Consider the following 14237-nt stretch of genomic DNA (forward strand, 5'->3'; position numbering starts at 1 on the left):
GCTCCCTCCCAGAGCAGGCTTTTGGAATGCAGAGTGGCTCCTTTAAACTGGGTGAAAAAGAATGAGGCCCACATCTGCAAAGAAAGCCTTTCAAGGGAATGGGAAAAATGAACAAAATTTGCTTATTCCAGAAGGTCTGGGCCAAATCCCTCTGTGGTCAGGCTTGGGACCTCAACCACATTCTTGCTTTGATGTCTTCAAACACACGGATGTGCCAATGTTGAGCAAATCCATGACATATTCCTCAGAATATGAATCATTTTATCTTTCAAATACCAGAAGGGCCCCTAAGAACCGTCTAATGGAGGCTGAGGTGAGCAGAGTGCACATGCCTCATCCATCTTCCACCCCTGGGTTGTGCTCAGGAGAGCAGGGCGGGGCGTCCAGGTGAAAGGCACAGGGCTGTGGCGTCCTTGACACCCTGAACCTTCAAGTGCAGCTGCCACAGTGGCGGGCATGAAGCAAAAGGCTACCGAGTGCAGAACGAGACGAACTGGCTACGGCAGTGCCCAGTGCTGCTCCGGCCACACCCTCTCTTCTCTCTCCATCTCTACCCCCCCCCCCAAGGTAGGTTCACAGTCAGGAAAGAGGCACTGGCTCATCTTTATTGAAGAGTATCATTTCCACTATTCCTGAGGGCTTTCTTAAGAGGAGGGACTCTCAGAAGGGGGTCAGTCCTGCAGAAGAGGAATCCAGCAAGGGCCTCCTGTGGAAACCGCCCACCCGCTTCAATAGCTAAGCCGTGGATTCTTTCTCTCCTTTCTTCTTGTATGCTTACCAGCAGGTCGGCTGTCACTCGGCCACAAACAGCTGAAGTTTCCCGTCTAGGGTGGCTGTGACGAGCTGCAATAGAAAGTAGAGCACTGTATTAAGTGCTCTTTCACTTATTGAGTGGCCAATGAGAAAAGCTACGAATTTTACACGATATTTGTAATGTTCAGGTCAAAGAGCAAAATCTATTAAATTATTAAATGTGCTGCAATTGTGATACCTGCACACCATCAGTCCAATGCACACAGTACAATGCCTGCACGCCATCAGTCCAAACATATGTTCCACTGATGCTTTCGTATCTGAGATACTTTGACCTTAGAAGCATTCTGAGCCTAAGGGTAGCCATGGAGACAAGATCTTATCTCCAAAAGGGATGTAGAGAGCAAAGGACCCACGGGACATTGTCAAGCAGGCCAACTGTGCCTGCAGGAGTCTCAGGACAAGAAGGAAAAGAATCAGAAAGAATATTTAAAGAAAGATTTTATTTTATATATAAATGTCAAGAAAATAAACACCTGTGCTCAACAAGATCCCAAGATGAACTAAAGGAGCTCTCCACCCATCCGTGATGTAGTTAATATCTCAGAGCCAAACCAGGCTGAACCATAGAGATAGCAGGAAAAAGGTAGCTCACCACCAGAGTAAGGCGGTTGACAGACTAAAGAGATTGAAGGAAAGGGTGTCTGTCAACCAAGTATCCCGTGTGGAGTGAATACACTTGAGTCATGGTTGACACTTCCCAGGTAAGCAAAGGCCAAGGAAGTTCATTACACTAGACCAAGTGTCCTGTAGAAGGGTTGGGAGGTGCCCTGCAACTGAAGGAAAGGACTTTACTTCAATTCCTGAGGACTTTCATGAATGTGGGAGAGGGCTAGTAGTGCAGTCCTCCCTGAGCTTAAAGTGGGGTAGCGAAAACTACACGCTACATGTTCTTACCTCCATTGAAGGAAGGTAAGTGTACAAAAGGCTTAAACAATGTAGTAAACCAACTGGATCTAGAAAACTCAGAAAACACCAAAGAGGGTGTGCTTTCTTCTCAATCACCCTAGAGAAGTGCTCTAGAACAGACCAATTGTTAAATTACATTTCAGTATATTGAACAAGGCAGGTATAATACAAATTACCCTCTCTGTCCACATTAAATGAAGATAGACCCTAGCAATCCTAAAAATTAAATTCTTCTTTTGTTTTTTGTTTTGTTGTTGTTGTTGTTGTTGTTGTTGTTGTTGTTGTTGAGGATCTCACGTATCCTCAAACCCACTGTGGCAGAGGATAACCTTCAACTTCTGATTTCCCTGATTCCACCTCCCAAGTGTAGGGATCACAGGCATGTACAGAGAACTGAGTCACACAGTACCAGAAATTGAACCCAGGATTCATGTGTGCTAGGCAAGCCCCTGAAAGAACCAATGAATCACGGGAAACATCTTTGAAATACGACTATAGATGAAAATCTAGGATGCAAAAAGTGAGCAAAGGAGTAGGCCTAAAAACTCGTTATAAATGATTGCATTAAAGCAGAGCTCAAACACGCAACCTAACTTTACGACTTAAAGAACTAGAAACAAGTCTCTTAGGAACCACAAATCTCAGAGCTGTCCGAAGAAAGGAAATAATATTAAAAATACCTATGAACATGCAAACGAGACCGGAAGTTGACCGCTTGGGCAGAAGGGGGAACTTTTTTTTGGTGATGTAGTCACTGAAAGCTGGTCATGGTCCTGTCAACAATCCCTCATCCATTACCATGTAATAAATTCTTTGGGACACATACACACACATACATGCACACACACTCACACAGAGGACATAAGAAAGCAATGGGAGATTAATAGGATCAAAATACATTATATACATGTAAAATTCTCACTGGGACATTAAGATCATTCTGGGTTTTTAAAAATAATTTATATATATTAATTAATTTACTTTTTACCTTTTCAAACTTGACAAAGATTACACAGAAATATATACAGTGTTCAACATGACATTTTAACATATATACATTGTGAAGTAAAACTAGTTAATATTAAAAAATAGGAAAAAATCAATGAAACCAGAAATTTATTCTTTGAAAAGATCAACAGAATTGACAAATCTGGCTAAATGAACTAAGGAAAAAGAATATTAAAATTACTTAATTTGAAACTGGGTGCCATTCCCACTGATAGTACAGAAATAAAATCATTGTAAAAAGTATTATGGACAATTTTTTATTATGAGATTGAATATCTTCCCACCTAAGTGCATACACAGCCACACAAACATAAACATACCACACATATACACCACAAACACATACCTACATACATAGCACACAAACACATACATACCACACACATACACACACACCAATGCTCCCCCTCACATAAATATACAACATATATATATACAACATATATATATATCACATATACATTCATATACCACACACATATTATACACACACATTATACACATATATGCATACATACCATACACTCATAATAAATACATATCACACACACATACATGCCATACTCACATTCCCATACTGATACATACCAAACATACATATATATATATGATATATATATATATCAAACTATACACATGTACATACCACATAAACATACATACCACAAACATATTCACACTACAAACTACACAGAGAGACCATACACATGCATTCACTCCACACATACATATCCCAGACTCATTTACATGCCACATACACATATTCAAACATACCACACTACACACATATTCACATATTATACCACATACACATATCCACACATAATCACACCACATAAATATTCACATATTACACCACACACATATGAATACCAACACACACACAGTCACTTATTACACAACACATTCAAATCTGAAGGTGCCTGTAGCTAGAAAGAGTGAATCATGAATACAATCCATTATCTTGCAATGGATCTGTGTGGTAGTACACATTTGTAATTCTAACACACTAGAATCTGAAACAGGAGGATCACAGCTTCAAGGCTAATCTGGATTACATAGTAAGACCATATCTCTAAAATCACATTTTTTTTAATTAAGAAAAAAATTTAGTCCTGATGATTTCACCAGTGAATTGATTGAAAATTTAAAAAATTTTTCTTAATATTTGATGTAATATAATCACATCTTTCCCCTTCCCCTTTCCTTGCACCAAATTCTCCCATATACACTTCCTTGCATTCTTTCATAGCCTCACTTTTAATTAATTTTTGTTACACACACACAAATATATACAAACATATATATGTTTGTATATATATATATATATATATATATATTCATTCCTAAATATAACCTGCTATACACTGTTACCTGTATTATGTTTTCAGGGCTGGCCATTTGGTATTGGGTAACCAATTGGTGTGTTCTTCCCTGGAAGTCTGTTTCTCCCATTCTAGCATACCTTAGTTGCCTGTAGTTCTTTGTATAGGGTTGAGGCTTCCTGGGCTTTCTCCTGTCCACTGTGGCATGTCTAATGTTCTTCTACATCTCATGTTTAAGTAGTTATGTTGATGAGACTTTATGGGTGTAGCTTCTGACATTATCAGGAGACACAGTCTCACAGCAAAGATCCTCTGGGTCTTAGCAATTGTTTTGCCACATCTCCTGAAATGATCTCTGAACCTTAGGGACAGGAGTAATATTGTGGACCTATCTGTTGGGACTGGGATCCATAACTCTTGAGTTTTGACTGGTTGTGGTTTCTATGATGGTCTCTACCTATTCAAAGAGAAATCTCCTTGATGACAGACGAGGACTACACATATCTGTTGATATAAGGGTGAATATTTAGAATGTAGGTGGGGATCATGCTGGTTTAGTAAAGTGGTGATTATATATTCTCCTCCAAGATCCATGACTTAACTAGCCAGCTTTGGCTAGCTTTCCAGGACCAGGTATAGTTTCCCACTTGTTAAGTTGGTCTTAAGACCAAATGAACGTTGGGCTACCACCAAGGATGTGTACCACTACTACATCCTTTGGGTTATCTTGCCATACTGGATGTTGTGGTGGTTCATAGGCATCAGGTAGAGCTTTGGGTTGCTTTCTTCCATCAAAAGCTTGCATGGCACCTTCTGGAAACAGGAAAGGTAGTTCTCAGGGAAGAGGCTTTCAGGTCATTTTCAGGCTAGCAGCCTCTGTGCCCTGTGTCTGAAATCCATGGTGTCTTTAGCAATGAGGACTTGCCTTGACTTCTGAGAGAAACCAAGGGCAACAATAGTCTATAATGTTCTGAGAGTCTTTTGAACAACCCTGACCAAAAATTCAAGAAAGGGCTTCTAATTCCTTTTATTGGGGTTCTTGTTAGATGGCTTTGGGGTATTGAAGAGAGCCATGTTATCCCAGAGGAGAAATTTTTGCTTTAAGAACACACAGACACATATGCAAAGAGACATACAGACACAGACATCATAGAGAAAACAGACTCACACACACACACACACACATACACACACACACGTATCACAGAGTTTAAGGTTCGCATTTAAGGTTAGTAGTGTGATTCTTTATGGCCTTTTCCCATGCGCTCTTATGTCTCGTTTACTCCCACTCTTCTATGTATCTCTGCCTGTTCTGAATTAGAGCCTCTCGTCCCCGTGTCATTGTTCCTTGTATTCTGCTCTCTACTGCACCTCCTCCACCACGTGCCCAGAAATGACGCCTTTTAACCTTGCTGGTTTTGGAGTTAGGCCAGGGTATGGACTCACACCTGAAGACTTGGGGTTAGGAGTCCCGATGAGAGAAAATGCGTGACCTTTGTATGTCAGGGTCTGTGTCATCTCACTCAATATGATCTGCTTTAGTTCCGTTCTTTTACCTGAAAAGCTAGTTACTTCATTTTCCTTTACAGCTGACTAGTATTCCATCACTTAGATATACTACATTATCATTATTAATCAATTAAAGAGCATTTAGATTGTTTCTATTGCCTAGCTATTGAGAATTGGGCATCAGTAAACATGGCTGACCAAGTATCAGTGAAGTGGGCATATTCCAGGAAGTGAACTATCTGGGTTATGTGATAGGTTTTTGTAGCCCTTTGAAAATTATTTTTCCCACATGCTGTCCAGAATTTCTTATCTGCTGTTTTGTTGTTCTTTTCCATTCTAGCTTGGGTAAGACAAAAGTCTCAAAGTTGTTTTATGTATGTATTTCTAGTTATGATTAACATTCTTTGAGATATGTCTTAAGATTGTTTTGAGAATTCTGTTCCAGTCCAAGACCCTCGTTTTGAATGGGACATTATTTGTTGCTGCTTGCCGAGTTCTTCAAATAGTCTGGATCTTACTCCTCTGCCGGTGTGTAGCTGGTAAAGCTTCAGTTCCACACTGTGGGCTTCCTCTTCATCTAATTGAGCGTTTTAGCTGTGCAGAGCTTTTTAGGTTTACAACGTCCCATTTGTCAGCTGCTTGCTTTAATCCTTGGGAAAGTGAAGTCCTCCTTTTCCACATCAATGCCATGTAGGGCTCTGCCTGAGTTTTCTTCTAGCAGCGTGGTGCTTCAGGTTTCATGCCTAGTTCTTCCATCCATTTGGCGCTGGTTTTTGTTAAGATGATATATGGAGTTGATTTCATTCTTCTGTCTGTGGACATCCAGTTCTCCCAGCTCCATTTGTTGAAGATGCTCTTTTCCCCAGCTTACGGGAGTGGGGGATCCAAATGGATGGCATTACATGGACTCGTGTTTGGGTTTTTAATTATTGCTACTGTCTGATGGGTACATATCTGCTTTGTGCCAATGCCATTTGTTTTATTAATGTGGCTGTATAATGTATCTAAAGAACTGGAATTGTACTCATTGCTACATTTCGGGATACTTTTGGCTATATTAGAGTCTTCTGTGGTTTGATATGGATTTTAGATTACTGTTTTCTGATTCTGTAAATGAAATGGGGACTTTGATTGGGATTGCATTGAATCTATAAATAGTTTTTAGTGTAATGATCATTTTCACAATGTAATTCTACCAACCCGTGAGCATCTCTTTTCAGTTCTTAGTGTTTTTCTCTCTTTCTTCAGAGGTTTTCATTGTGGAGGTCCTTCACCTCTCTGGGTAATTTCATTCATAAGAAATTTTCTTTTGAGACCATTGTGAATAAAATTGTATCCATAACTTTCTGTACATCTGTTGGTGGTGTATTAAAAGGCCGTTTCTTTGTACAAGTTGGTTCTGAGTCTTGCCACATTTGCCGAATTTGCTTATTGTTTGTAAGAATTTTCTGGTAGAATTTTTAGGATCCCGAATGTATCATGTCATGTCATCAGCAAATATGGGTAGTTGGAGTTCTTTCCCTATTTGTATCATTTCGATCTTTTTCTCATCTTATTTTCCCAGCTAGTGCTTGAGCACAATGCTAGACAGACATGGGGATACTGGGTATCTGTGTCTTATTCCTGACTGAGATGGGATTGCTTTACGGTTTTCTCCACTGAGGATTATGATGGTTGTGGGTTCTCATATATAGCTTTCATTATGTTGAGCTGTGTTCCCTCTACCCCTACTCTATCTTGAACTTTTATCACAAAGGTATGTTGGATTTTGTCAAAGGCTTTATCTGTGGCTATTGAGATGATCATGTGATTTTTATCCTTAAGCCATTTTATGTGATACGTTAACATTTATTGACTTGCATATGTCAAATCACCCCTGCATTCAAATATATAGCCAACTTGTTCATAATCTTTATGTATGTCTACATAGCATCCATATATTCTTGAGAATTTCAATATATATTCTTAACAATTTCTTCATAAATGTTCATCAGGAATAATGTTCTGCAGTTTCCTTTTCTGTTGCTCTGTCTTTACCTCATTTGGATGTTAGACTGATACTGCATTGTATAGTTAGGTGGTGCTCCTTCTGTTTCTGTCTTTTAAAAGGATTTTAACAATGGCTGCTGTAATCTTTGAATATCTGGCAGAATTCTGCTGTGAATCCTTTGGACCTAGCCCCACCCCTTTTTATAAATCTGTAAAGCTTTTTATTAATATTTCAATCTCAACTTTTAATGTGTCTTTTTGGGTTTTTAATTTATTCTTGGTTTAATTTTGGTAGTTTGGTTCAACCTAGAAATACATCCATTATTTTTGTTTTCCAGCTTAATGGAGTACATGTTTTTAACATATTACCTTCTAGGATTCTGAATTCCTTTAGTGTCTGCTGTAAAGTTTCCTTGTCTATTTCCGAGTCAGATAATATGGTATTCTTTCTTTTGGATAGTTGAACAAAGAGTCTGCCAACCTTGTCTACCTTCTCAAAGAGCTAGCGATCTTTAGACTTATTAGTTCTTTGTGCTTTCTTTTGTTTCTATTTCATTGATGTCAGCCCTGATTTTTATTATTTCTTGCCATTGACTGGGTTTGGATCTAGTTTGTTACTTTTCCAACTTTTAAAGTTGCATCATTAAGTCACTTATGTGTGGACTGATTTAGACACTTCCCTCATAGGACTACTTTCTATGTGTCCCACAAATTTTGTTGTGCTATTGTTTTCATTTAGTTTCAGAATTTTATTTCTTTCTTGATTTCTTCTCTGACACATTCATCATTGAGTAATGACTTGATTGGTCTCCATGAGTTTTGTAATAATTACTAGAGATTTGTTTGCTGTCAATTTTATGTTTTATTGCATTGTGATCAGATAGGATAATATGGAGTTATTTCAATCTTTTTGAATTTTTAAAGATTTGGGTTTTATCCCAGTATGTGGTCTATTTTAAAAGTTTCCATGTGGTGATGAGTGTAAAGTGTATTCTTTGTTGTTTAGCTGGAAACAGTCTGTAGATAACTATCAGGTCTAATTGATGTATGGTATCAGTGAATTCTGATATTCTTGTCTAGAAGGCCTTTCTATTGAAGGAAGTGAGACAACAAAATAGCACACTATTAATACATTGTTAATATGTGTCTTTATTTCTAGTAGTAGACTGTTTTATGAAATTGGGTGCCCAGTGTTTGGCGCAATTGTGTTTGGGATAGTAATATCTTCTCAGTTAACTGTTCACTTAATTAGACTGTGGTATCCCTCCTTGTGTCCTCTGTTTAGTTTTGAAGTTTATTTTGTCAGATAGTAGAACAAAGACACCTACTTATTTTGGTCCCATATGACTAGAGTATTTTTGTCCATCCTTTTACTCTAAGACAGTACCTATCTTGGAAAATACAGACCTGTTTCTTATAGACAGCAGAGAGATGTATTCCATTCTGTCTGTATCTTTTGAAGAATTGCAGACCTTGATATTTAAAAGTTATTGAAATGTGTGAGTTGATCATAGCCATTATGTTTAGCTTGGTATTGTTTGTATTCAGTGAAACTTTGTCTTTTAATAATTATGGCATCATTTGTCTCTCCGTGATCTCTACTGAACTCATTCCTCTCTTCAGCCTGAAGTAATGTTTCCTGTATTTTTCTTAGTGTGTTGAATATACATTTTTAGGCTATTTATGTCATAAAATTTTCTTTCCCCTTCAATCAGGGCAAATAGTTTTGCTAGGTATACCATTTTAGGGTGGCTTTAATAGTTTCTCAGGATTTGAAGTACATTGCTCCATATTCTGTCATTCAAAGTTTCCATTGATAATTCAGTCATTATTCTGATGTATTTTCCATGTGACTTGGTGTATTAGTCCAGGTTCTCTAGAGTCACGGAACATATGGGCAGTCTGTATATAGTTAGGGAATTTGTTGATGACTTACAGCCTGTAGTCCAACTCCCCAACAATGGTCAGCAGCAGCTGTGGATGGAAGTCCAAGGATCTAGAAGTTGACCAATCCCACAAGGCAAGCAGGCAAGGAAGAGTGAGTCTTCCTTCTTCCAATGCCCTTATATAGGTCTCCAGCAGAGGGTGTGGCCCAGATTAAAGGTGTGTACTGCCACTCCTTTAATCCCAGATGACCTTGAACTCAGAAATCTCCTTGTCTTAATCTTCTGGAATCCATAGTCACTATGCTTCAAGATCTCCATGCCAAGATCCAGGTCAGAAACTTATATCTCTGAGCCTCCAAATTAGGATCACAGGTGAGCCTTCCAATTCTTGATTGTAGTTCATTCCAGATATAGCCAAGTTGACAACCAGGAATAGCCACTACACTTAGTTTTTTTTCTTCTGACTTTCAAAACACTTTGCTATGATATGCTGTGGGATTTTCTTTTCTAGTTTTGTCTATTTAGTGTCCTGTGTGCTTCTTATATCTGTACAGATTCCTTATTTGGGAGTTTTCTTCTCTGATCTTGTAGATCTGGTTCATTCCTTGGTTTGGGTTTCTTCTTCTCCCTCTGTGCCTATATTTTGAGGTTTGGGTTTTTTCACAATGTCCCACATTTATCCTGTATGTTCCTTTCCTATATTTTTGAAAATTCTTCATAATCCTTGCTTACTGAGTGCCAAAACAGGGTCCAGGAATGAAGTCATGCGAAGCGAATTCTAAATGTTTGTGAGAACACTTCAAGCAAACAAGACACGAATCTCATGAGTTGTTTCTTTAAAACATAAAATTGTTCTTAGCATATGTTTCTGTGCTCCTCCTAGGTATAGAAGATAAAAATGAGTTTGCTTCACATTACTCATTGTTGTTGGGTACCGTGTGGGACTTTAGCCTGCCTCGCTTATCTGCTCCAGTCTGCCAAGTCCCACGGCCTCTACAGCGGTGACACTGATGATTATCACTGGACCCAAGAGAAGACTGACATGAAAAATATCTTTAAAAATGTGTTAGTGCCAGGCTAAGCACACATAATCCTGAAACTAATGCACTGATGCTGACAGAACAGAATTTGGCCTCATGTCCATACTGTTCTGGAGGAAGAAGTTTATTTCTGATTTTAAAGGCCACAAACTATATCTGCTTTCATGTTTGAATAAATCTTCACTTATTCTCAAATTTCAAAGTGTTATACTCACTCATTTGTGCCACGGTTGAAACTCATCTTTAGCAGACTTTATCAGAGAAAACTACATTAAACTGCACACATTCTGGATTTTAAAAAATGGAAACAAATGAGACAAATGTGAGTACTTCTCAAACGCCTGTGGCATTTCTATCTCCAAACTCTTGAGCCATTAAGACAAGGGGGAAGATAATAAAGAACACACAGACACACTCAGGGGTCCACGTCTCAGTTCTGAATCCAAGGATATAAAAATTCAACCCTGCCCTCATCCTGTCCTTAATTCAAACATGGCACCCAGAACCTTAGGTCCTGTTGTTTGTGTGTAAGAGCAAATACCCACAGGCTTGTAGTAGATAAGGGGAAATATGACCTTTTCCCACAGAGAATTACATCCATCCTCTTTAATAAAAGAATAATACATAACGATTAGAAGAGACTTTAGCTGTTCCCTAAGGTTGAGTTTAAGGTCCACGACATTGAGGAACCAAATACTTGCTCTGGCTGGTTCTTCAGCTCAAGAGAAATCAACACAGTAACACTTCAAGATCAAAACGTGGAGGCCTGAGGCTCTTTTTCGTGTATATAGCCCCTGCTTTGTATACTCCTAGTGTTAGTTGCTACGCATTTGCTAAGGGAGTGTGGGGACCTGGGAACTTCACAGAAGATGAATGAGGAGAAGAGGCAAACTGAAGGACACAGTGTCATTTCCTGGGCCACTTCCGGCTGCTGCCCGCACAGTGACCATGATGTGAAGGTGATTCCACAGCTACCTCTCCTGAGGAAAGCTGAGGCGGGGTTTGTAGATATCATGATAGGTATATTTGCTAACCACATCTGAGATGTAAAAATCCCAAAATCCTAATCCTTTTTACAGGCTTATTAATCCACATTCAAAAATGATACTTCCAGCCAAAATTAATACCTCAAGGTATTTTGTTGTAAACATACACAAAATTAGTAATAGGAGAAAACCTCATGTAGCTTAGCACAAAAAAGTACGGAAAGGTGACTGAGAGATAATAGATGAAGGAAGGAAGAAAGAAAGGAGAAGGGGAGAAGGGAGGGGAGGGGAGGGAACGGCAGGAGAGGGGACAGCATGGGAAGGGAGGGAACGGCAGGGGAGGAGAGGGGAGGGGAGAGGAGAAGAGGAGAGGGGAGGGGAGAGGAGAGGACAGGAGAAGAAGGGAGGGGAGAGGAGAGGAGGGGAGGGGAGAGGAGAGGAGGGGAGGGGAGAGGAGAGGAGGGGAGGGTAAAGGAGGGGAGGGGAGGGGAGAGGAGGGAAGAGGAAAGGAGGGAAGAGGAGGGAAGAGGAGGGAAAGGGAGGGGAGAGGAGGGAAGAGGAGGGGAAGGGAGGGGAGGGGAGAGGAGGGAAGAGGAGGGGAAGGGAGGGGAGAGGAAGGGAGGGGAGAGGAGGGAAGAGGAGAGGAGGGAAGGGGAGAGGAGGGAAGAGGAGGGGAGGGGAGGGGAGAGGAGGGGAGGGGAGAGGAGGGAAGGGGAGGAGGAGAAGAGAGAGAGAGAGAGAGAGAGAGAGAGAGAGAGAGAGAGAGAGAGAGAGAGAGAGAGAGAATAGTTGCCTGCACAGCAGAGCAAAGAACAGAACCAGGCTCTGGGTCTCGGGACTCCTGACACAGTCCAGCAGAGTGGCAGCAGAGTATGTCCCAGAGCAGATCCCAGAGCAGTAGATCCCAGAGCAGTAGATCGCAGAGCAATAGATCCCTGCCAGACTTGCAATGAGACTGGCAGGACACACTAGGACCCAAGACTGAGGACAGCCTACATGGTACCTGAGGGAGATATGAGGGCAGCCACACTGGAAGATGCATAAGAAAGGTGCTAGCGGCTGCCCATTCAGACCCTGGTTCCTGGCATCCTCTATCCTTCCATCTCTCTCTCCCTCCCTCTCTCTCTTTTAAAAGAATTATGTATTTTATGTATAGGAGTACACTGTAGCTGGCTTCAGACACACCAGAAGAGGGCACCAAATCACATTACAGATGGTTGTGAGCCACCATGTGGTTGCTGGGAACTGAACCCAGGACCTCTGGAAGAGCAGTCAGCTCTTAACCGCTGAGCCATCTCTCCAGCCCCTGGGTCCTGGCATCCTGGGGACTGGAAGTACTGCTCTAAGTTACTAAGATGAAGTTCTGAAGAATTGAGAAAGGTGGCACCGCAAAACCAAAATTTATCAAGAAATGAACAAAAAAGAAAATGGAATATTTTTCAACTAAGAATCAGTCTGATGTGCAAAGCACATATTGAAAGCAAAAAAAAAAAAATGGGTAGCTGAATACTCCATCGTTGGTGACAGCGCTGCAGGTGCATCTGCAGCCATGACATGCTCTTAAAGTGAGAGTGCTCAGCCCTAAGAGAGAGAAACAGATGAAGGTCAAATAAAAGACAATTAGCTTTCAAATGTTGGCAGAACACAGAGAGTGGGTGTTAGGGGCATTAGAAATGAGAACCAGACTGGGAAAGACATTGTACGGATTAACAAAACCAAACACATTTGAAGGGGGGGAAACTTGTTTGTTAAAATACTGAAGAGTTTCCCAAAATGCAGCTTAGAAAGACAATTGATTTTAAAATAGGAAGGATCAGTGAAGACTTAGAGATGGTATGGCGAGAGTTTCAAAACTATATCCAATAGAATTCAGGAGACAAACATAAAAGCAATGTTTAAGAAGCAACTTTTAGAGAACAGCAAATTACACATCTTAGATGCCAAAAGAAAAAGAAATTTTCAAAGTGTTGATAATTTTATAGTAGTGAAAATTTTACATCAAAATAAGTTTCCATTCACATAGAAGGGAAAAAAAGCAGACATTATCAGGTATATAAGATCAAATGTAACTTCAAAATATCACTGAAGGGAAAAGTGAGATAAAAAAAGAAGCAGCAGCAGCAGCGAGTCCATAAATGAGTGGGAGCCCAGGCTCTCTCTAGCAGCAGAGACAGCAAGCCTGCAGAACTCACAGACAGCACCGCTCCCGTGTACCACAAGCAGCGATTGTTGGGAACTTTTATTTGTTCAGGAAGAAACAAACATAACGGCTTCAGGATTTTTCATGGTTAAGTAATAATTGGTTAAATTTCATTTAAATTTAATTTTCATTCATTAAAAGGTAAAGGTAATAGTTAAAACAGAATATTAAAAAGAAAAAAAAAAAACCAACTACCTGGAACTTGAAGCAGGTTTGAACTCACAGCAGCCAGGACAGCATGCACAGAGCCCTGTACAAGCTCAAACCAGACACAGTCCCAGCAGGAGAGGGGAGGGCATGAAGTCCTACCCCTCGCCAAGGATCTACTGGCAATCAACAGCTACTGGGAGATGGAGAGTCCACTTCCTTTATGGTTGTGACTCCTGCTTGGTCCGTGCTTTAGTGGACGGCCATGCATCCAGGAGTATGTGGGCCACACAAATTAAATTCGATTTTTTTTTTTTTTTAAGAAATAGAGTGGGCATCTGAAAGGAGTTGGGGAAGGGAAAATAAACACGATCAAAATATATCATACAGATTATCAAACAACATGCAGAAGAAAGAGATGGATA

The 14237-nt window shown here is 40.1% G+C and overlaps 1 protein-coding gene across 1 annotated transcript in view; it reads right to left on the minus strand.

Annotated features, from left to right (window-relative positions):
• Nucleotides 1–627: 627 nt before the first annotated feature.
• Nucleotides 628–14237, minus strand: part of Wdr27 (WD repeat domain 27) — a 103326-nt gene continuing 89716 nt past the window's right edge. The window contains exon 25 of the mRNA XM_052169276.1: nucleotides 628–843. Coding sequence (XP_052025236.1) covers nucleotides 793–843 — 51 coding nt within the window. The 3' untranslated portion in view covers nucleotides 628–792. The remainder of the gene's footprint in view (nucleotides 844–14237) is intronic.

Source organism: Apodemus sylvaticus, chromosome 23 (assembly GCF_947179515.1).
Source record: "Apodemus sylvaticus chromosome 23, mApoSyl1.1, whole genome shotgun sequence".
Taxonomy (NCBI): Eukaryota; Metazoa; Chordata; class Mammalia; order Rodentia; family Muridae; genus Apodemus; species Apodemus sylvaticus.